This window comes from Schistocerca serialis, chromosome 7 (assembly GCF_023864345.2).
Source record: "Schistocerca serialis cubense isolate TAMUIC-IGC-003099 chromosome 7, iqSchSeri2.2, whole genome shotgun sequence".
In the NCBI taxonomy this organism is placed as follows: Eukaryota; Metazoa; Arthropoda; class Insecta; order Orthoptera; family Acrididae; genus Schistocerca; species Schistocerca serialis.
Genome location: NC_064644.1, coordinates 142,651,538 through 142,675,647, shown reverse-complemented (window position 1 = coordinate 142,675,647; position 24,110 = coordinate 142,651,538). Strand labels below are relative to the sequence as shown.

Sequence of the window (24,110 nt, the reverse complement as noted above, 5' to 3'; positions counted from 1 at the left end):
AAACCGTACATCCCTCCACTTATGCGGTGCTTGCATTTTGGGCATATGTCTTCCCATTGAATGGTGGACCCTTTGTGTGGTGACTGGCCATCCACTCCATGAGGGAAGCCCCTTCGTTCCGCCACCTGTGTGTGTCAGTTGCGCTGACTGCCACTCCCCTCACTCATTGTATTGCTCAGCTTACAAGAGAGAAAAGAAGATCCTAGAATACAAGTCACTGGATCGCCTGTCTTATACTGAGGCTTGCCAAAAGTAGGAGACATTCCATCTAGTTCAACTTTTGCATCTGTTACTTCAGTTTAATAAGTCACAGCTGCAAAATACTAACGTGAATTCTTTACAGACGAATGGAAAAAACTGGTAGAAGCTGACCTCAGGGAAGATCAGTTTGGATTCCGTAGAAATGTTGGAACACGCGAGGCAATACTGACCTTACGACTTATCCTAGAAAATAGATTAAGAAAGGCAAACCTACATTTCTAGCATTTGTAGATTAGAGAAAGCTTTTGACAATGTTGGCTGGAATGCTCTCTTTCAAATTCTAAAGGTGGCAGGGGTAAAATACAGGGAGCGAAAGGCTATTTACAATTTGTACAGAAACCAGATGGCAGTTGTAAGAGTCGAGGGACATGAAAGGGAAGCAGTGGTTGGGAAGGGAGTGAGACAGGGTTGTAGCCTCTCCCCAATGTTATTCAATCTGTATATTGAGCAAGCAGTAAAGGAAACAAAAGAAAAATTCGGATTAGGTATTAAAATCCATGGAGAAGAAATAAAAACTTTGAGGTTCGCCGATGACATTGTAATTCTGTCAGAGACAGCAAAGGACTTGGAAGAGCAGTTGAATGGAATGGATAGCGTCTTGAAAGGAGGATATAAGATGAACATCAACAAAAGCAAAATGAGGATAAAGGAATGTAGTCGAATTAAGTTGGGTGATGCTGAGGGAATTAGATTAGAAAATGAGACACTTAAAGTAGTAATGGAGTTTTGCTATTTGGGGAGCAAAATAACTGATGATGGTTGAAGTAGAGAGGATATAAAATGTAGACTGGCAATGGCAAGGAAAGCGTTTCTGAAGAAGAGAAATTTGTTAACATCGAGTATAGATTTAAGTGTCATGAAGTCGTTTCTGAAAGTATTTGTATGGAGTGTAGCCATGTATGGAAGTGAAACATGGACAATAAATAGTTGGACAAGAAGAGAATAGAATCTTTCAAAATGTGGTGCTACAGAAGAATGCTGAAGATTAGGTTGGTAGATCACATAACTAATGAGGAGGTATTGAATAGAATTGGGGAGAAGAGGAATTTGTGGCACAACTTGACAAGAAGAAGAAGCGATTGTTTGGTAGGACATGTTCTGAGGCATCAGGGGGATCACAAATTTGTCATTGGAGGGCAGCATGGAGGGTAAAAATCGTAGAGGGAGACCAAGAGATGAGTACACTAAGCAGATTCAGAAAAACGTAGGTTGCAGTAAGTACTGGGAGATGAAGCAGCCTGCACAGGATATAGTAGCATGGAGAGCTGCATCAAACCAGTCTCAGGACTGAAGACAACAACAATCACCTCCCTCCAGGTAGGCCACTTCCTTACATTGCACTATCTACCTTAATCCAGCAACTCCTGCCCCCATTTCTCCTGCTTCGGGACTTCAGTGCCCACCATCCACTGTGGGGGGAGTGCCCCTTCAACGGATAGGGGTATCCTAATTGACCAATGTATCATGGACCACGATTTGTGTCTCCTCATAATGGTTCCCCTGCCCCATTCAGTGCTGCTCATGGCACCTTCTCTGCTAATGATCTTACGATCTCCTCCTCTACCCTACATTGGTCATCCCATGATGACCTTTGTTACAGTGACCACTTTCTGGTGATTCTATCGTTCCCCTGCTGCCACCAGGCAGACAGGCCCCCCATTGGGAGTTCCGCAGGGCCAATTAGCCTTTATATATGTCTGCTGTGAATTTGGCACCTCCCTGTCGAATCCATTGATGTAGTTATGCAAGGCATCTCTGTCAGTATTCTTGATGCTGCTGGCACTGCTGTCCCCCTATCCAGAGGGCCCCCTCAATGTTGAGTGGTACCATGATGGACCAAGGATGTCGCTGTCCAGGGTCGCTGACGGGTGCTGCAGCAATTTAAGTGACACCCTTCACAGACCAATCCTCTCACTTTTAAGTGTCTCCGTGCTAAGGCTCGTTACCTTATTCAGTAGAGTAAAAAGGAATGCTGAAAATGCTATGTTTCCTCACTGGGGATATATGCCTCTACAGCACAGGTTTGGTCCGAGCTCCATTGCCTTCTGGGCTGCCAGGGACAGAAAACTGTCCAGGGTCTGAACTTCCAAGGTACTCTGTGCTCTGATCCAATTGTCCTCACAGAAAACCGCATGACACACCTTGCGACAGAATAATCATTCTCTTCGTACCTGCTGCCTTTTTCTAGCAGAAACTCAGGGTTGAAGAGACCATCTTTGTTTCATCGTGCTCCACGTTGAGCCCTATAATGCACCCTTCATTGAATGGGAATTGGTGCAGGCTCTTGGCTCTCCACGAGAGGCAGCCCCAGGCCCAGATTCCATCCACAACCAGATGATCCAACACTTGGCCATCCCCCAGAGGCAACAGCTCCTCAGCATTTTCAACCACATTTGGCTCTCGTGGGTGCTTTTCTATCTCAATGGAAAGACTGTATAGTTATCATGTCCTTAAGCCCAGGAAATGCCCAGTGTGTCTAGACAGCTACCGTCCAATTAGCCTGATGAATGTACTTTGTAAACTGCTCGAAAGGATGGCGAGTCTCGGGGCCTTTTGTCTCCATATCAGTTTGGCTTCTGGACAGGGCAGTCTCCAACTAATCATTTACTCTGATTGGAATCGGCCATCTGACAGGCTTTTATTCACTGCTGGCATCTTGTTGCACTCTTCTTTGACCTACATAAGGCGTATGACATGGCTTGGCACCATGAAATTTTAGTTACCCTCCATGACTATGGCTTCCATGGTCCCTTTCAGATTTTTATCCGCGAGTTTTTCTCACCAGCTCTTCTGGGTTCGAGTTGGCACTTCACTCAGCGCCCCTCAGATTAAGGAGAGTGGTATCCCACAGGGTTCTGTGCTAAGTGTCACGCTCTTCCTCATTGCCATCAATGGGGTTGTGACATCTGTTGGGCCATTGTACATTGATGATTTTTGCATCTGGTGCAGCTCCCACTCAGTAGCATCTGCTGAGGACCAGCTCCAAGGTGCCATCCGATGGGCCTCTAAATGGGTCATGATCCATGGCTTCCAGTTTTCTCCCTCCAAAACGTGGGTTATGCATTTTTGTTGTCGACCCACTGTACACCCCGATCCAGGACTTCATATAGCCAACCAGCTCCTCGATGTTGTAGCACAGTCCCATTTCTTGTGCCTTATTTTTGATAACAAGCTGACATGGCTGCCCCACATTCGCCACCTAAAGACTATGTGTATGCGGAAGCTAAATGCTCTCCGCCTCCTGGCCCACACATGTTGGGGTGCAGACTGTTCCACTCTACTCCATCTTTACCGTGCTCTGGTCTTGTCCAGACTAGATTATGGTACTCAGGTTTATGGCTCAGCAGCTCCTTCCTCTTTGAAACCCCTTGACCCTGTCCATCATTGTGGGGTGCGTCTGGCTATTGGTGCCTTTCGCACTAGTCCTGTTGCTAGTCTCCTTACAGAAGTGGGGATTACCCCTCTACATATCAGATGGAGCCAACTCCTTGTTTCTTAGGCAATCACCATTCGCCAATTCCTGACCATCCTGTGTACCCTGTGCTCTTTGCCAATGAAGGATGTATCCCTCCTAACACCTGCCCACAGGTGGGATTGCCGGTCGGCATACATCTGGGCTTCCTCTGTCAGGATCTCCATCTCCTCTCACTGGACTGCACCCTGTCTCTTTCTCCCCCATAACACCCCTTGGATGGTGCTTGAACCACAGATTAGGACTGATCTATTCCAGGGTCCTAAGGTCTCTGTCGCTCCTATGGTTTTCCGGCATCTTGTCTGTGCCATCCTCGCAGAGTTCTAGGGTGCCACCATCTTTTATACTGATGGTTCTAAGACAATTGATAAGGTGGGATATGCACATCTCCTACTGCCTTCGAACACCATTTATTTATTGCCGGGGTCATGTAGCGTGTTCACAGCAGAGCTTCTAGCCATTCACAGGGCCTTCCTTTTTGTTTCTCAGCCCCCCCCCCCCCCCCCTCCACAGTGTTTTAATTTGTTCAGACTCCATGAGCAGTCTGCAGGCTATCGACCGATGCTACGCACGTCACCCTTTTGTCTGCGCTATCCATGACCTTTTCTCTGCCCTTGAGCATGCTGCCTGTTCAGTTGTCTTTCTCTGGGTCCTAAATCATGTGGGCATCCCAAGGAATGAACTGGCTAACCATTTGGCTAGGGAGGCAGACGCTTACCCCATTTACTTTCATGATTTCAGCTGTGAATATGCGGATCTACGTCAAATCTTTGCCCAAAAGTGGAATGCTATCTGGAGCGCTACTGCTCATACTAATAAACTCCGCACAATCAAGGAGTCTACTGCAGTTTGGCACTCTTCCTTCTGCTCCTCTTGGAAGGAGTCCATTGTTTTATGCTGTTTACGCATTGGTCATACCCATCTCGCCCATTGTTTCTCCCTGCATAGTGACCCACCCCCACAATATGGTTGTGGAGTTAGACTGGCGATATCTCACATATTTGTGGAATGTCCCCTTCTTTCAGACTTTCGTGTTAAGTATAGTCTTCCTGATTCCTTAAATTTAATTGTTGAATGCCTGTTGTGGAGGTGTGATTATAGCCATAAGAAATGACCACACTGATCAGCCAGAACACTAAGACCACCTGCCTAATAGCCAGTATGTCCATCTTTGGCACAGATAACAGCTGCAACACATCATGGCATAGAAGCAATGAGGCCTTGGTTGGTTGTTGGAGGGATTTGATGCCACATTTGCGCGCGTGCGTGCGTGTGCCCGTGCGTGCGCGCGCGCGCACGCGCACACACACGCACACACACACACACACACACACACACACACACACACACACACACACACACACACACACTCACTCACTCTTAGAGGATATTTCATGTAAAGTGCCTGGTCATGTTATATAAGGTAATGATGTCAAGTTAATAGCTATAGACAGTGACGCTGACCTGATTACGGTAGGTAGAAGAGATAGGGAGTCATGTGAAATTGTTCTAAATCCCTTATCTGAACATTGCCTTGACTAGGTAATTGGAGAACATACTTCTGAAGGCAATATTAAATCTCCTGGTCGCCAATAGGCTCAAACTTTTTGGCTCAGTGTAGAACGTATAATCAGTGACCATAAGTTTATTACAGCATCACTGAATACAGATGTAAATAGGAATATAAATAAATGAATGTTTTTGCTTAGCATAAACAAGAAGAAACAAGTTTCAGATTACCAGAGTGGTCAACATGAAAACTGAACTCTAGCACTGATAGTGTTGCATCAGTGGACAAAGTTAAAGAGCACTCTAAAATATGCTTTATGCTGGTATGTGCTGGTCAAAGTTGTGAGAGATGGGAAGTACCAGCCATGGTTTAGCAGCCATGTTAGAAAGCTGCTATGAAAGCTGAGAAAATTCACAGCAAATTTAAACACTCCCAAAGCTTCACAGACAATCAAAAACTGAACTACATCAAAATTAACACAAGAAGTTCTATGCATGAAATGTTCAGTGAATTAGAAAGTAAAATTCTATCTACCAACCTGACAGAAAATCAAAGAAGTTTTGATTTGATGTTGAATCAGGAAATGGATTGAAGCCATCTGTCCACACTGAGACTATAATGGCATCAGAACAGATGATGGCACAGAAGGCCGAAATACTAAGTGTCTTTTCTGAAACTGTTTCATTGAGGAATATTGCACTTTAGTTACCCCTTAAATCGTCACATGAATGTCAAAATGACAGGTATTTAAATAAGTGACCATTGGATTGAAGAGCAACTGAAATTGCTCAACAAAAGAAATGTCACTGGACGTGATAAGAGTTCCAGTACGAATCTAAAGAGTATGTGAAAGAGCTTGCCCATCTTCTATCAACAGTATACGGTAGGTCTCAGGAGGCGTGAAGTGCTCTTTGTGATTAAAAAAAAAAGCACTGGTCATTCCCATTTTCAAGAAGGGTTGTCGAACTTATACACAGTACTATATCTCTAATGTTGGTCTGTTTTAGAATTTTGCAACATGTTTTATGCTTGCGTATTATGACATTCCTAGAGACCTTAAATCTCTTGTAGGAATCAACAGGGCTTTCAAAAACAGCAAACATATGTAACTTAGCTTGTTCTGTTTGTCGAAGAGGCCCAGAAGGCTGTAGGTAATGTCTTGATACTGTGTCCCTTGATGTCCAGAAGGTGTTAAAGTTCCATAGAGCCACTCAGTGAACAAAATAAGTGCTTATGGTATGTAAGGCCAGCTGTATGATCAGATTGAAGATTTCTGTCAAACAGAACACATGTCATTCTCAATGGAGAGAGATCTTCAGACAGAATAGTAACTTTGGGGTTTTTGCGGGTGACTCTGTTGCATACAGAGAAGTTGCAATGCTAGGAAATTGTAGTGAAATGCAGAAAGACCTGCAGGGGATCGTTGCATGGTGCCGGGATTGAAGCAGTTGATGTTAATCATAAATCTAATGTGAATAAGTAAAATGACACTTTATTTTGTGATTACAAGAATGGAGAACAATCACTGGAAGCAGTTACTTCCATAAAATATCTTAAGAAAGTGCTATTGAAGCAATTTAAAGTGAAACAACCTATGAAACTAATCAGTTTGTGTGTTGCCCAACTACCTGCTAAAGGCACGTTTTTGAAAAACGTGTTCAGATCTATTTCATAAGAGAATCCATAGCTGTATGTCTATACTAGGTTGGTTAGTCTTCTTCAACTAATCAGCATGGTCTGTGTACTGAAAATGAAGTTTCTTTGAATGATTTTATAACTTTATGGCAGAATTGGGAGGCTGGTAAAAATATCCAATGATTAATTTGAATTCAGGTGGGCTGGTTACTCGCATCCAGACTCAATTTCGACCTGCATAGATACAATTTTTGTCAGTTGTAATGAACTCTCCCATTCAGTGATGTGTGCCTTGTCTTTTCAGTATGTGCCCCATGCTTCGTTAAATTTTATGAAGGTTTCTACATTTTCATGCTCTTGGTTCTGATTATAATGTGAGTGCGGCAGTATTCCTGGAGGGCAGTGAACTCAGTAACTTTGTTACAGATGCTTTGGAAATTTACTTTAGAGGTGTCTGTAGGTATTAGCAATCAAAAGCTGTGTGGGAGGTCTTGAGCCATGCTGAAAAATTGTTACAAGCAATGCCAGTGAAAAGCAAGGATCTGAGTGTAAGTTGGTCCAGTGTGCAGTTTTATCCTGTCACAAAGTTTCAAGGAAAATAATTTTACCACAAAAATAAACAAATCTTACAGAACCATATATAGATAGTAACCCTCTCTGATAATCACTTCCCAGACATGAGGCAAATTGTTGAAATTGCTTAAAAAATTCATAGTAAGAAACATGTGCAGGAAAATATTAGGAATTATTTTGCTTATGTAGGTATGGTACTCAGGAACGTACCTAAAGTGTCAATTCCACAACATACTTTTGCTTAAAAGTATTTAATTCTTAGGTACTCAATAAAAAAGGATATTAACTCAGTACTAACCATTAGTGAAAATCTTTCCATAAATTTTTGGTGAAGCTCATACTCTTAGAACAGAGGAACACATACAGATTCAGTCAGTGACAATTTATATCACAGAAGAGACTTTTCGTTTACCACATACAAATCAAACACCTATACAATAAAACAGAATAACACAAACAAGAATTTTTAAACAGCACTTGAGTGAAGATTTTACTACCTAGTTTTTCTTAGTGTTTATTTTTTTCTTTCTGAGAAAAAACATTTTGATTGATTGAATTTTCAGTTACTAAACTGAAACATTCACATCCTGAATAGTGATGTGACTGCCATGGTTCTTTATAAAGCATGATTCTCTGAAGTGGTATGCCATTCTCTGCTCACCTGAGAGCAATGTCCCCCCCCCCCCCCCCCCCCCCCCCAGTTAATTTCTGGGATCTGCAATTTTTATGAAGGTTCTAAACCACAGTACTCATCACTGTATGGGAATTGTTGCTAGTCACTACTGATTCCTGTAGTTACAGATGTGGTTTCCCCACTCTGCCAACAAGAGGGAGCAATGATCGAGTCTGTTGCTCTGCTCCTTGAACAGATCGGAATGACTATGACTCAGACTGGAAGTATCTTACTGTCATAATGTGTGATTTTTATTCATAATATGTGTTGACTAGGGTTGATCTGGAGAGCTTAAGATGATAACTGCTTGGTTACGTTACTCAAGTCTTGTAAAGGTATAGTTAGTAGTTGTTTTAGGTCATATTTCAGTAATAAGACTCAGTTTGGCACCTGTATCAGCTTGAATTAAGACTCCTGTTCAGAGGGAAAAAGTGATGTTGGCAATATCAATAAAATGGGAACTATATTTACTGATAACAGAAGCATTATAATGAAGTGAAGTGCTTTCAGTCCTTTTTCACCAAAATCAGACTATCTCAATCATTTAAGATAAGAGAGATCAGATTTATGTAAAAGTCACTCATTAAATGACGAGTAGGTAGTTACATTTTTCGTTAAACATATTATAACAAGAAACACATTTCAGTCAAATAGGAGCTGACAGCGATTGCTCATCTTGAAAATAATGTATTGTTAAGCACAATCACACCAGTTTCAGAAGTAAATTACCTGTTTTGGTCATCACAGTCCACCCTCAGATCTAAAAGACAAATAAGTTACAAGAAGTTATGCAGTTTACATCAAGATTAAAATAATGCAGTGAATTTAAGTGGTGATGTACCTTAAGAGAAACAGTAGTTCACTCACATGTCACTTTGTCGTGAATATATATGAAGGAAGGTCCTGAGTGTAAAAGCTAATCCGTTGGTGGGCTATTGACAGACTGATCATGTGCATTTGACATTTTTCAGTAAAATTTAAAAGAGCGTACATAAGTGCCATAGTCAATAAAATCTTACAAAATTTATTTGCAATTGTGAATTCTTTTGACATCAACTGTATTAGGTGTGGAAATATTGCATATTGGTGATGTAGAAAATCTTTGCAGGAGCAAAGTGGATTTCCCACTTGTTATGAGCAGTCACCATAGCTATTTCATTAACCTTGTTGCAAGAATCCAAGTAATCTTATGAGCAATAGGGGCACAGTCAGTGTAGCATTCGGAGGGTTGGATTGATCCAGTGTGTGTGTGTGTGTGTGTGTGTGTGTGTGTGTCGCTGAGATGGTTAAGGCGAGCACTCGTGATAAGCAGGATATCTGGATTCAAACCCAGTCCGGCACAGATTCTTATGTGTCACCAATAGGTAATAGGAAGTCTGAGCATTTTCTCCTGTTCATTGGTTCTGGAATATTTGATTGGTCAGGTTCTTCTTCAGGATCTTCACTGTCACTGACTTGAGTTTCTGGTTCACATTCTGAGCCTACTTCTGGACACGGAATGTCTTTGTAGTTCTCTCTGCAATAGGTCCTGATGTTTTTAAAAAGGTACTCTTTTCGTTGTCTTGTCATCGCTGGAGGAATTACTGCAGCAGGAAACCCAGTGGGTCCATTGTCATTGGGGAAGATGCGGTACACACATTCATTTCCATCAATGTGCAATTTGCAATGTACTCCACCTTTGTAGCTAATGTTGAACTCAAAGTGGTTGTATTTAGTTATGTGAGGTACTTTTGTTAGCATTACTATCCTTCAAGAAATATAGCCAGTCATATGTATTCACAGCAACTTGAACTATTTAATTTCCCACAGCAACAACTGAGTTAACATGTGTTGTAGGTGTAGATTTCTCAATGCAGTTGACGAATTCTTGTATGGAAGAGATATAGGTGACCCTAAATCTTTTCTTTAAAACTCCAAATGCCCAGTCACATGCAAATTTCATGTGGCCTACTGGCATGAATGACAAAACAATTCTTATTTTTGTTATTACTGATTCTCCAAGCAAGATATCCTAGTAAGATATTGTTCTTGTTCTGACCTACACAATTGTCAGCATGATTGAACATTGTGTCTTCTTCATGACTGTAGTTTTCCAAGTAGTTGTGGAAAAGACTGTTTGCTGATGACACCACCTTGGTAGTGAAGGATCTTGTGTGTAATATTGAAACATTATCAAATAATGTAGTTCATGAAGTAAGTTCGTGGCTTGTGGAAAATAATTTGATGCTAAATCACAGTAAGACTCAGTTTTTACAGTTTCTAACCCACAATTCAACAAGAACTGACATTTTAATCAGACAGAATGGGCATGTTATAAGCGAGACGGAACAGTTCAAGTTCCTAGGCGTACGGATAGATAGTAAGCTGTTGTGGAAAGCCCATGTTCAGGATCTTGTTCAGAAACTAAATGCCGCTTTATTTACCATTAGAACAGTATCTGAAATAAGTGACATTTCAACACGAAAAGTAGTATACTTCGCATATTTTCATACGCTTATGTCATATGGTATTATTTTTTGGGGTAATTCTTCTGATTCAAAAAGGGTATTTTTGGCTCAAAAACGGGCTGTTCGAGCTATGTGTGGTGTAAGTTCGAAAACCTCTTGTCGACCCCTATTCAATAGTCTGGGAATTTTGACATTGCCCTCACAGTATGTATTTTCTTTAATGTCGTTTGTTGTTAGCAATATTAGCTTATTCCCAAGAGTTAGCAGCTTTCACTCAGTTAATACTAGGCAGAAATCAAATCTGCATGTGGAATGCACTTCCTTGACTCTTGTGCAGAAAGGAGTGCAGTATTCTGCTGCATCCATTTTCAATAAGCTACCACAAGAACTCAAAAATCTTAGCAGTAGCCCAAACACTTTTAAGTCTAAACTGAAGAGTTTCCTCATGGCTCACTCCTTCTATTCTGTCGAGGAGCTCCTGGAAGAGATAAAAAATTAAGAAAATTCCAGTGTTACATTCTTGATTTTCTTTATTTAAACTAACGACTTGTTTCATTTTATCTGTTTCTACAATCGTGTTATAATTTCATGTATTGACTCGTTCCATGACCATGGAGACTTCTCCTAAATGTGGTCCCACGGAACAATAAATAAATAAATAAATAAAAATAAATAAATAAAACAACATAGATCCCTTTGTTGTTCCTACACTTTCTGGGAGTAGATAGTTTACTTGTTTGTTCACAGTCTCACACATAACCCCAAATATTCCTATTCTGAATGGTACCAAGAAATAAATAGGTCCAGGCTGCAATGGGTTACTAGGTATGTGAACCTGCTGGGCCATGTCAAAACTGCAGTGTACACAACTTCTATCACCATCTTCAAAATTCCCCTTAGTCTTTTTGATAGTTCCCTTATAAAACTCTTTCTTTTGCAACAAGTTCTAGATGGGACCTCGTTTTTTCAATAGTTCCCATTTTAGTTTCTTCAGGCACTGAAGCCATTGCAGTTCCTGAACTGAAATGCCTTTGGCTTCATGACAACTATTTCTAGGCATATCTATTTCTGAATATTACAAAACACTCTACTTGATACTGGTTTTACGGTCATATCATTTGTAAAGGAAGCCATGTAAGTTTCAAAAATTTTGGCTTTATTATCACTTGAAGGTAGAAGTTTGATATTTGCATTATACTGAGTGCCACTTCTGCCTGGTAAAATTATGGCATGTTGTTCTGCATAATTGTGTAAAAACCTTACAACAAACTCTGAATCGGAAAAAGAAGTCACATTCTTAGGAAGTTTTCTTGCATTACATGAGCTTTGACAATCCTCTACAAACATGCCAACCTTCTACTAAGTACTTACTTTGTGGTTGTTTCCTCTGTTTGTACTTTGTTTACGAGCTGTCAAAAAAGGATCTGAAGTTACACACCGCAATAGGCCTAAAATAACTTGATCTAATGTGTTCCTGAAGAGGGGCAGCAGCCTTTTCAGTAGTTTCAGGGGCAACAGTCTGGATGATTGACTCATCTGGCCTTGCAACACTAACCAAAACGGCCTTGCTGTGCTGGTACTGTGAATGGCTGAAAGCAAGGGGAAACTACAGCCGTAATTTTTCCCGAGGGCATGCAGCTCTACTGTATGGTTAAATGATGATGGCGCCCTCTTGGGTAAAATAGTCCCCCATTCGGATCTCTGGGCGGGGACTACTCAAGAGGACGTCGTTATCAGTAGAAAGAAAACCGGCATTCTACGGATCGGAGCGTGGAATGTCAGATCCCTTAATTGGGCAGGTAGGTTAGAAAATTTAAAAAGGAAATGGATAGGTTAAAGTTAGATCTAGTGGGAATTAGTGAAGTTGGGTGGCAGAAGGAACAAGACTTTTGGTCAGGTGAATACAGGGTTATAAATACAAAATCAAATAGGGGTAATGCAGGAGTAGGTTTAATAATGAATAAAAAAATGGGAGTGCGGGTAAGCTACTACAAACAGCATAGTGAACGCATTATTGTGGCCAAGATAGACACGAAGCCCACGCCTACTACAGTAGTACAAGTTTATATGCCAACTAGCTCTGCAGATGATGAAGAAATTGATGAAACAAAAGAAATTATTCAGATAGTGAAGGGAGACGAAAATTTAATATTCATGGGTGACTGGAATTCGAGAGTACGAAAAGGGAGAGAAGGAAACATAGTAGGTGAATATGGATTGGGGGTAAGAAATGAGAGGAAGCCACCTGGTAGAATTTTGCACAGAGCACAACTTAATCATAGCTGACACTTCGTTCAAGAATCATAAAAGAAGGTTGTATACATGGAACAATTCTGGAGATACTAGAAGGTATCGGATAGATTATTTAATGGTAAGACAGAGATTTAGGAACCAGGTTTTAAATTGTAAGACATTTCCAGGGGCAGATGTCGACTCTGACCACAATCTATTGGTTATGAACTGCAGATTAAAACTGAAGAGACTGCAAAAAGGTGAGAATTTAAAGATATGGGACCTGGATAAACTGAAAGAACCAGAGGTTGTACAGAGTTTCAGGGAGAGCATAGGGGAACAATTGACAGGAATGGGGGAAAGAAATACAGTAGATGAAAAATGGGTAGCTCTGAGGGATGAAGTAGTGAAGGCAGCGGAGGATCAAGTAGGTAAAAGACGAGGGCTAGTAGAAATCCTTGGGTAACAGATGAAATATTGAATTTAATTGATTAAAGGAGAAAATATAAAAATGCAGTAAATGAAGCAGGCAAAAAGGAATAGAAACGAGATCGACAGGAAGTGCAAAATGGCTAAGCAGGGATGGCTAGAGGACAAATGTAAGGATGTAGAGGCTTATCTCACTAGGGGTAAGATAGATACTGCCTACAGGAAAATTAGAGAGACCTTTGGAGAAAAGAGAGCCACTTGCATGAATATCAAGAGGTCAGATGGAAACCCAGTTCTAAGCAAAGAAGGGAAAGCAGAAAAGTGGAAGGAGTATACAGAGGGTCTATACAAGGGCAATATACTTGAGGACAATATTATGGAAATGGAAGAGGATGTAGATGAAGATGAAATGGGAGATATGATACTGCGTGAAGAGTTTGACAGAGCACTGAAAGACCTGAGTCAAAACAAGGCCCCGGGAGTAGACAACATTCCATTGGAATTACTGACGGCCTTGGGAGAGCCAGTCCTGACAAAACTCTACCATCTGGTGAGCAAGATGTATGAGACAGGCGAAATACCCTCAGACTTCAAGAAGAATATCATAATTCCAATCCCAATTACGGAACTATCAGTTTAATAAGACACAGCTGCAAAATACTAACGCGAATTCTTTACACACAAATGAAAAAACTAGTAGAAGCCGACCTCGGCGAAGATCAGTTTGGATTCCGCAGAAATGTTGGAACATGTGAGGCAATACTGACCCTACGAATTATCTTAGAAAATGGATTAAGGAAAGGCAAACCTACATTTCTAGCATTTGTGGACTTGGAGAAAGCTTTTGACAATGTTGACTGGAATACTCTCTTTCAAATTCTAAAGGTGGCAGGGGTAAAATACAGGGAGCGAAAGGCTATTTACAATTTGTACAGAAACCAGATGGCAGTTATAAGAGTGGAGGGACATGAAAGGGAAGCAGTGGTTGGGAAGGGAGTGAGACAGGGTTGTAGCCTGTCCCCGATGTTATTCAATCTGTATATTGAGCAAGCAGTAAAGGAAACAAAAGAAAAATTTGGAGTAGGTATTAAAATCCATGGAAAAGAAATAAAAACTTTGAGGTTCGCCAATAACATTGTAATTCTGTCAGAGACAGCAAAGGACTTGGAAGAGCAGTTGAACGGAATGGACAGTGTATTGAAAGGAGGATATAAGATGAGCATCAACAAAAGCAAAACGAGGATAATGGAATGTAGTCAAATTAAGTCGGGTGATGCTGAGGGAATTAGATTAGGAAATGAGTTTTGATATTTGGGGAGCAAAATAACTGATGATGGTCGAAGTAGAGAGGATATAAAATGTAGACTGGCAATGGCAAGGAAAGAGTTTCTGAAGAAGAGAGATTTGTTAACAAAGAGTATAGATTTAAGTGTCAGGAAGTTGTTTCTGAAAGTATTTGTATGGAGTGTAGCCATGTATGGAAGTGAAACTTGGACGATAAATAGTTGGACAAGAAGAGAATAGAATCTATCAAAATGTGGTGCTACAGAAGAATGCTGAAGATTAGATGGGTAGATCACATAACTAATGAGGAAGTATTGAATAGAATTGGGGAGAAGAGGAGTTTGTGGCACAACTTGACTAGAAGGGATCGGTTGGTAGGACATGTTCTGAGGCATCAAGGGATCACAAATTTAGCATTGGAGGGCAGTGTGGAGGGTAAAAATCGTAGAGGGAGACCAAGAGATGAATACACCAAGCAGATTCAGAAGGCTGTAGGTTGTAGTAGGTACTGGGAGATGAAGGAGCTTGCACAGGATAGAGTAGGATGGATAGCTGCATCAAACAAGTCTCAGGACTGAAGAAAACAACAACTACATCTGTCATTTGGAGGCCTGTTAGCTGTAGCTTATAAGTTATGCGAGATATGCATTTGTGCCTAGGTTTCAGCTGTTGAACTGCATCTCCCCTACCATATACGTTGTTGTTTAGGTTGGAGTCCCCTTTTCTATCTTACTCTGCATAGGTAGAAACAGTTTGATTACTCACACTAGCAGTAATGAGGAGATTGGCGGAACAAAACAGATGGTCACAGCGGTGACTGACAGTGGAGACCATGAGGTGAATTCATAAACAGTGTAAGTCCAGGGCGTACCTGAATTGTCTAACCACACACTACATTCCAGGGAAAAGTCCAAACAATGAAATGTTTTATCAGACAGGATCAAAATACTGTGCCTGTATCTGACTCCAGTGACTAGTGAAAGACCGGCTACAGTCGCAGGGCTGCGATGTATTGGTAACCCCTCATCAAAGGATGGTGCCACCTCACATGCTTGCCGAAGCAGCTGCACCCATCAGGTGCACAAACACTCTATAGATACTTGGGCTAGGTGTGAAATTTTGAATCGCACTCAGATACCAAAGCCCCCACAGCTGTTGGTGTCCCTTCCTTACTGCACCATCTGCATGGATATGGCCAAATACATAGTCTGATAGTATAACAATAAGTTAACACCAGATTTATTTTTGTTAAAGTCTTTTAAAAATTCATGTTAAATAAGAAATATCTTATTTATAAAGACTGTTGTTAAAAAGTAGTATTGAAAATGAGCAGGGATTTGTATGAGGCTGATAATTTTGTTTCTGAGCAGAAGGCAATGAAGTCTGGCATCCTGGTCGCCGCACACATGCTTATTTCCTTGTTGATAGCACTCTCACTCAGACGCCACAGACAGGCAGCAGGTGGATTTCGTTTGTCATGTACTTGTGATGTTTACATACAGCTCCAGATGACAGTTGCAGTGATCTAAATTTTTTAGATGACATCTTATAAACGCAGACTCTGGAGCTGCAATCATGTGAGCATATAGAGAGTTGAATTCACCTGTTGCCTGCCTACGTTGTCTGAGCTGGAGCACTGTCAAGAAGGATATGAGCTTGCATGTGGTGATCAGGATGCCAGAATGCGGTGCCATCTCCCAGTAAGAAATGAAATTATTTGCATCAAGAACTCTCTGCAAATATTCAATGTTTCTTTTTAACAATAAGGTGTATGTATGATACTTCTTATTAAAGATGAAATTTTAAACACCTACGTAAAAACTTTAAACACTATTATTTGCATACTGTCATATGTGTAAAATATACCTGCTTTTACAAATGCAACACGTCTGTGTCTTAAGGTACACTAACTGCAGACTTTGTGTTGCAGTTTTATTCATTCCACAGATTAAAAATTTACATATACTCTTTCAAATTTTTATTGAAATGTAACACATGTATGACGTCACTTTATTTTACTGTATTTCATTTTAATTTTGGCATAATCTGCATAACTTCTCTTATAAGTTTCAAATTTGTTTGTGTTATAGATCTCAGGATGGCAAATGATCGGCGAAACAGTTAATTTAGTTTTAAAATTAATGTGACTGTGGCAGATGATAAATTATTTTCAAAACTTATTATATTTGTAAATCATTTAACACAGTCTACTGCATAATGAGATATAGTTATGGTCCCTGGAAAGTAAAATTGCATGGCTGAACTGTCTTTTGGGGCTCTGTATTTTGTGTTCCTTTGTTCTCAGCATGCTTTTATTCCTTTGGCGGCCAGTGTGACCTCCTGTTCTGATAAGAGAATAATAATCCAGCCTTGCAAATGATATGTCATTGAAGCTATAATATTAAAGTTTACAAGGTAGAATTTTATATTCCATACTATTGAAGGTCTTTAAGTGGTAAGATTTCATCCATAGCTCTGTTAGGACTTCATTTACGAGATTATCTATTTATTTATTTTAAGCTGGCTTTTTGAAAACCAAATTAAGAGAGAGGTGCTGTCAGAAAGATGTCTGTAATATTATTGTAAGATAATTTCTCGAAAATTTGAGGATGTCAGAAGGAGTGAAAGGGATGTGTAATTGAAGGTGATTTGCTTATCTGCATTTTTATGTATAGATGTTAATAAGAGATGGTCCTACTGAACCACATTTTAACACTGTAGACAATGTTAATGTTTGCATACAAGTACTGTAACATAAACTGAAGCATGTTTTTCATACTGAAATTGCTGGGCCATTAATTTTTAGTTCTTTTGAACTTGACAGTCTTAGGTATTTGTCATATTTGCTTTCATCAATTATTGGACCAATTTTATAATTGTAAATTTTCTTTATAGCAGTGACAACAAGGAGAGTGGGGATTCAGGAATCTTGAAAAAGTCTCAGAGCTTTACTCCTACACCAGTGCATGAATTACCCAACACTGATGATGGTGCTTCTCAGATAGTTCGCTCTGCATCTTTAGCTGAGACTGCAACACAAAATCAACTGCCTGATGCTACTATAGATGCAAGTTGTCTGGAAGATGATATGTCAGGTGGATGTGACCTAGCATCATTTCTCATACATCGTGCCTGTCAAAATTCCACTCTTGCCAACTACTTCTACTGGCAAGTATTGCATGTGAATCATATTAATTTTGATTGTTTTTGTTGTTGTTGCAACAGTGAAATTCCTGGATGGAACAGTATGTAAAATAAAGGAAAGGCAATCACTCATCCATAGCAGATCAATGCATGGAGCACAGTAACACATAAAAGGAAACTGTATTCACATTAGTTTTTGAGCACTAGTTCTTTTCCAGCAATAGTACGCAGAACCACACACTCAGGTGGCCGCAGAAATTATTAGACAGGATTTAGTACTAACCAGGTGCACAAACAGAAGTAATGTGATCAGGTTTGATATGTACAAATTAAAAAGTACTGTCAGTTAGGAATTTCTAAATACTTTTTAAGAAATGTGGAAAAGCGGAAGGCAGTAAAAAGTTTAAGATGTAAAAGTGTTGGGGCAAAGAAAATAACACCAAAAGGCCAGAACAGGAGAGACGAGGGCACGAAAGAAATAAGTAGTGACAGTGAACTGACAGTCAGTATTCAGCTTTTGGAATTACATTAAAATCTGAGAGTTATGAGCAGTGTATGGGGAGAGATTTAGAAATTCAGAAAGAAATGGGAGTATGAGGGGCGGGTGTGTGGAATTGTCAAGACAGGTAAAATAAGGACAAAATAAGAGGTCGAAGAAAATCAGCCAACCAGTTGATTTGTTTTCAACTTCTTCAGATTTACACTGTCGCTGTTTAACAGCGATGTTTAAGATTTTGTCAATATAAAATTTGTAAGCCATTCGGACAAAGGAGATATGGAGATTATAAATTGAAAAGGCAAATTGAACTGTGGAAAACTGAGAAGTAACTACAAGGTGTACAACGTTGTTTCTGCTGTTTGCCAATAGGTGCGACAACGGTAAGTAGCGGTCAAAAGAAACAGATCGCAGACGTCAGGCAGTTACCTTGGACCTCAGTCAACATGACCTCATTCAAACATTAGTTGATTTGTGTCTGCATCATAAAGTTGTTCTTGATTGAAAATGTCAGTTTATGAGCCTAATTATAGTCATTTGTGAGAGGTGTTGCCGTTTTGTTTCAATATGAAGAAAACAGTGGCTGAGTATCATCGAATGCTCTCGAGTACGTGTGGTAAGGACGCTATTAGAGAAAGAACGTGTTGTGAGTGGTTTCAACACTTCAAGCACAGTGATTTTAACATTGTAGACTGGCATGGTGGTGGAAGAGAGAATGTTTTCGAAAATGCAGAATTGGAGACATTGCTGAGTGAAGACTCACGTCAAACTCGAGAAGAATTGGCGTGATTAGTGGGAGTGACACAGCCAGCCATTTCAAAATGTCTCAGGGCTATGGGCATGATTCAGAAAGAGAGAACTTGGGTGTCTTGTGAGCTGCAACCAAGAAATGTTGAACAGCATTTGTGTGTTTGTGTGCAGTTGCTTCAGAGGCAAAAATGGAAGGGATTTCTGTGTCGCATTGTGACTAGGGACAAAAAATGCATTCATTACGACAACCCTAAATGCAAAAAATCATGGGGATATCCCGGCCGTGCTTCCACGTTGACAGCCATACCAAATATTCATGGCTCCGAAATCATGATCTGCATTTGGTGGGACCAGCTCAGCGTTGGATATTATGAGATGTTAAAAGCAAGTGAAACAATCACAGGTGCTCGTTATCGAATGTAATTAATACATTTGAGCTTAGCCTTAAAAGACAAAAGGCCGCAGTACAGCGAGAGGCATGATAAACTGATTTTGCAGCGTGACAATGCTTGATCCCATGTTGCAAAAAAGGTCAAAACATACTTGGAAATGTTAAAAAGGGTAGTCCTACCACACCTGCCATATTCTCCAGACATCGCTCCCTCTATCACCTGTTTAGATCAATGGTGCATGGCTTGGCTGACCAACACTTCCGATCTCGTGAAGTAGTCACAAATTGGATCAATTCATGGAGCGCTTAAGATGATGAACAATTTTTGTGATGTGGGATTTGTACACTGTCCGCAAGATGGGAGAAAGTAGTGGCCAGCAATGGAAAATACTTTGAATGATACATGTGTAACCAATTTGTTTCATTGAAGCCTCAAATGTTGGGGCAGAAGTGGTGCACCTTGTAGTATTGTTGCAGACAAGGTGGATGTGCAGAGCATATTGCAGAGTAGGTTTGCCACCTCATAACACTCTGCCATCCGGCGACACCACAGTGGTGTCGTGCATGAAATAACGGTCAATGGCCAGCGACACGACAGTGGTGTAATGAGTATAGTATTGTGCAAAAAACGTTCAAATGGCTCTGAGCGCTATGGGACTTAACATCCGAGGTCATCAGTCCCCTAGAACTTAGAACTACTTAAGCCTAAATAACGTAAGGCGATCACACACATCCATGCCTAAGGTAGGATTCGAACCTGCAACCGTAGCATTCACATGGTTCCAGACTGAAGCGCCTAGAACCGCTTGACCACAGCCAGTATCGCACAGTGGCAGGTGACAGCAGTTTAGTATCTTTGGCATTCTGTTGGTGTTCTGTTTAGGTAACAATAAGTTACACATGTCCACAAGTTCTTTGTTTTTATAAGTACCTGTGCCCTTTCATCATGGCACACAAGAGAGACGATTCGATTATTTACGATGAGTGCGTGGAGCAAAACTTGGAGGTTGCCACTACATCGCATACGTCTCATCATGATCTGGTTGACGGACTTTCCGGTCACATAAAGCAACACCAGCTAATAGGCCTACATATTTCTGAAACTAATAAATGAAAACGAAGAAACTGCCATGTATGTTCCAAAAACAAAAAAGAACAACAAACTTAATGTGCAAGTCTTGTGGAGTTGCATTACGTCTTGGAGGCTGTTTTGCTGCACATCATACGAAAGAGAAATTCTAAGTCCCAGAGCCAATGCAAATAAACAAATATATGAAACAAACAAATTTTGTATTTATTTACATATGTGTATCTTCAGAATTTCATGGAAGTAGGGGAGAAGGGTTGAGAACTTATGAGAACTAATGACTAGATTAGTAAAACTAACAATTTATAATCTCTTCATAATCTTCAGGACGGCTGGCGACAAGCCAGGTAATCCGGATTAGTGCTGCCAGTGCCAAGCAAATAAATTTATAAGAGACGTGTGGACAGCAAAGTGTTAAGAGTTTAGAAGTTCTGATACTGATTTTCTAAATGACTTACCTGTGACCGTTCGCTGTAAAGATGAGCTTCATAATCTCAAAATCTGTATGGAAATTGGCTGATAAGCATTTCTTCATACATCATCCTTACCTTGCATGCATTTCACAGAAAATGGTACTGGCAATTTGCATTTTGTGGGTTTTACAACACTGCTTTCCACTTACATATGTGGTAGAGTTTTCATAGAGCATAAAAGTGTGTTGTGATGAGGAGTCAAGATTTAAGTTGAGATGTAGGATCCAGGTGAAAGAGTTCATCAAAAGCCTTGCTGTTTTGATAAGTGTTACTCCCATCATCTTTGCCAGCTGATGGGACTGACAGTAATTGACACATTGTATCGGTTCAATGAATTCACTCAACGGGAAACGAGAGAACATTATTATAGTTAAACTTGTCAAGAAAAACTAGGAGACCAGTTAGCTGGCAGATTTCATTGAAGGATGATAGATAGAAGGGAATATTCATCCCTTTTTGTTGTAGGACACCTTGTTTGTAATGGTTCATGATATCGTGAAAGAATAGCTTCTTCATAAATTCAGATCATTTTATGAATACATAAGCATTAATGAACATATTTGGTCATATAATTTGCAACAAAATTAAACAGTCTTTTTCAAAACCCAAGTTCATAATGAAGAAAATCCAGTGTAGAAGATGTAGGAACTATCAGAATAAACTGTTTCTTCCAGGACGTAAGGTAGTGTGAAGATAACTAGCAGATAGGGGAATACAAACTGTGAGAACTAATATGGCATTGGAAGAAAGATCATAGGCAAGAATCATAGAGTAAGAGCTGATCCATTTCAGGAGGCTTTTTCTTACCTTTCTCGTTTTACCAAGACAGTGTGTCCAAAAAAAAATCTTGGTGTCCAGCAATGTTTGTTAATACTTTAATTTGTGGTTCCTAGCATGGCCTCAGGTATTTGTGTTACGATGCATGCCACATTTGAAGGTGCCCCAGTTATGAACCACTGGTAGCTAGTAAAATTCAGTCTTCCTCCAGCAATCTTGCCGTTTATAGTGCCAGGTGGCAAAAAATAGTATCATGATGATTGTAACATGGCCATATTAGGTGGTTGTGCTGTCTCTCTCTCTCTGTCTCTCTCTCTCTCTCTCTCTCTCTCTCTCTCTCTCTCTCTCTCTCTCTCTCTCTCTCTCTCTCACACACACACACACACATAGGTACCTTCTGACACTGAGCAGCAATACTTGAATGCATTAAAATAAAAATGATGGTGTGTTACCTTTACATACTGTGCAGTAGTGCAATCATCAAAGCTTTTTTCCTTATACACACTTTAAATTTCTTTATTCAGTAAAAGGAACTAGAGCAATTCGTGTCATAATAAACAATACGAGTTAAAGGCATTGTAAAATATAAGTTAACTGGACTCTGTGCTGAACAGAAAATTGGAAAATTGAAAAAGTTGTTCTTAATTCTGAAGTATTAAGACAGTTTTGTGCTGATTGGCTATTTGTTTTAAACAAAAGTGCCCTACTCACTTAAATACAGTCTGTACCAGCTGTTTTTTAAACAATTCTTATATGATCAGTATTTAAACTTGACATGTCAACTAATTGAATCTTTAAAATCAATATTGCTAACTAAAATTATATCTTAGGTACCTGTTGATAGAATGTGAAGACCAAGAACCTGCTGTGAAGCAGGATAGCAGAGTCAGAGATATGTACTTAACAGTTATGAGAATGTTCTCACAGGTACGTATTGATAGCTCATAATTTTAATGTTCTATAATCTGGCAAAGCTCATAGTTTTGAGTGTTCCAGCCCACTTCTTGTTATATATCTGTTGTAGACTCTACTCAAAGGTAATGCTGATCTGCAAAAGCGAAGAGTCTTTCTATCCCGTCAACAGGGCTTCATTGATAAACTTGTGAAGCTTGTTAAAACAGTTGCAAGAGAGAGTGGAAACAGAAAGAAAAAGGTATGTGTTAGCTATATTATTTGATCCATGTAATTTTTATGATTGTATGTATTCAAAACAGTTATTGAAGAAAACATACTTTCACACAGACTGAGAGACTCCAGGCCTTATTGGGAGATCCTGAAGCATTCAAGATTAATTTTGCCAATTTTGAGCCTCTTCCATTTCCTCTGGACCCAGATGTTCTAATTAAAGGTGTTGTGCCTGAGAAGTAAGTTGTATTCTTGTCTCTTTTTTTGGCTGATTTTTAACTTTCATTCTTCCAAATAAAAATTAAATAATCTTTAGTGATAAACTACATAAAAAACTGTCATGATCACATTATACGCAAATATGGAATATTATAGCATTAAATTATAAGCACACGCATCAAAGTTATTTAGGACTTCTGCCCATTAATTCTTACAAATGGACTGGCCTTCATGCACCAATGTGTGTGTTGCAACATGATGTGGTTGCAAACTCAAGAAGAATATTAACCATTATTGTGTCTAAAAGCCTTATGGTTCATATTTTATTTCTCAAAAGTGAAAATGAGAATTGCAGATCTTTTATCTGGGAAAAGATATTTTGACTTGCACTCAACACTTTTGTCATCAGTCTTGTGACTGGTTTGATGTGACCCACAATGAATTCCTTTCTTGTGCCAATTTCTTCACCTGAGTAACACTTTCATCCTACATCCTAAATTATTTGTTGAATATATTCCAAATCTGTCTTCCTGTAGTTTTTACCCTTACAGCACCCTTTAGTATCATGGAATTTATTCCTGATGTCTTAACAAATGTTCCATCACCATGTCCCTCTTTCTTGTCAGTGTTTTCCAAATATTCATTTCTTCACTTATGTGGAGACCATCCTCATTCTTTGCTTTATCAGTCCATCTCCATAGTTAGTAAGAAATTAGCCATAGAACCTGCTGCAATATATTGGAAATGGACCCTGAGGAGTTATTTTAGTAGTGGAAAAATTTGGGTGTCATGTAAATGCAGAACTATGAGAGTCAATAGCACATTTTAAAAAACAGCAGCATTTATTGTAATGTGCAACACACCGGAATTACCTGTACGTATTTGTGCAAGCTGTATCAGTCATAAGGTTCATCAGTATGTCCCCAACCAAATGTGATGCTTCTGATGTCAAAAATTTGGTCATACCATTATGGCATGTGCTGGGACAGCTACATGTGGAAATTATGGAGGCTCAGCTCATGAATTCGGTATCTCTTCTACATTTCTTCTGAAATGTAGGCTGCTCCATGGATCACCCATTATGGAGAAGAAAGTGTGCAGTTTAAAACAAAGAAAGGAAAATTCAGGAGTT

The 24,110-nt window shown here is 39.9% G+C and overlaps 1 protein-coding gene across 2 annotated transcripts in view; it reads left to right on the top strand.

Annotated features, from left to right (window-relative positions):
- LOC126412877 (phosphatidylinositol 3-kinase catalytic subunit type 3) overlaps positions 1 to 24,110 on the top strand; it is a 103,697-nt gene that overhangs the window by 36,632 nt on the left and 42,955 nt on the right. The window contains exons 10-13 of one of the 2 annotated variants that reach the window (XM_050082760.1): positions 17,415 to 17,684; positions 22,465 to 22,561; positions 22,659 to 22,787; positions 22,877 to 22,998. In XM_050082760.1, coding sequence (XP_049938717.1) covers positions 17,415 to 17,684; positions 22,465 to 22,561; positions 22,659 to 22,787; positions 22,877 to 22,998 — 618 coding nt within the window. Of the gene's footprint in view, positions 1 to 17,411; positions 17,685 to 22,464; positions 22,562 to 22,658; positions 22,788 to 22,876; positions 22,999 to 24,110 lie in introns of both variants that reach the window. The other variant, XM_050082759.1, reaches the window with a different exon arrangement.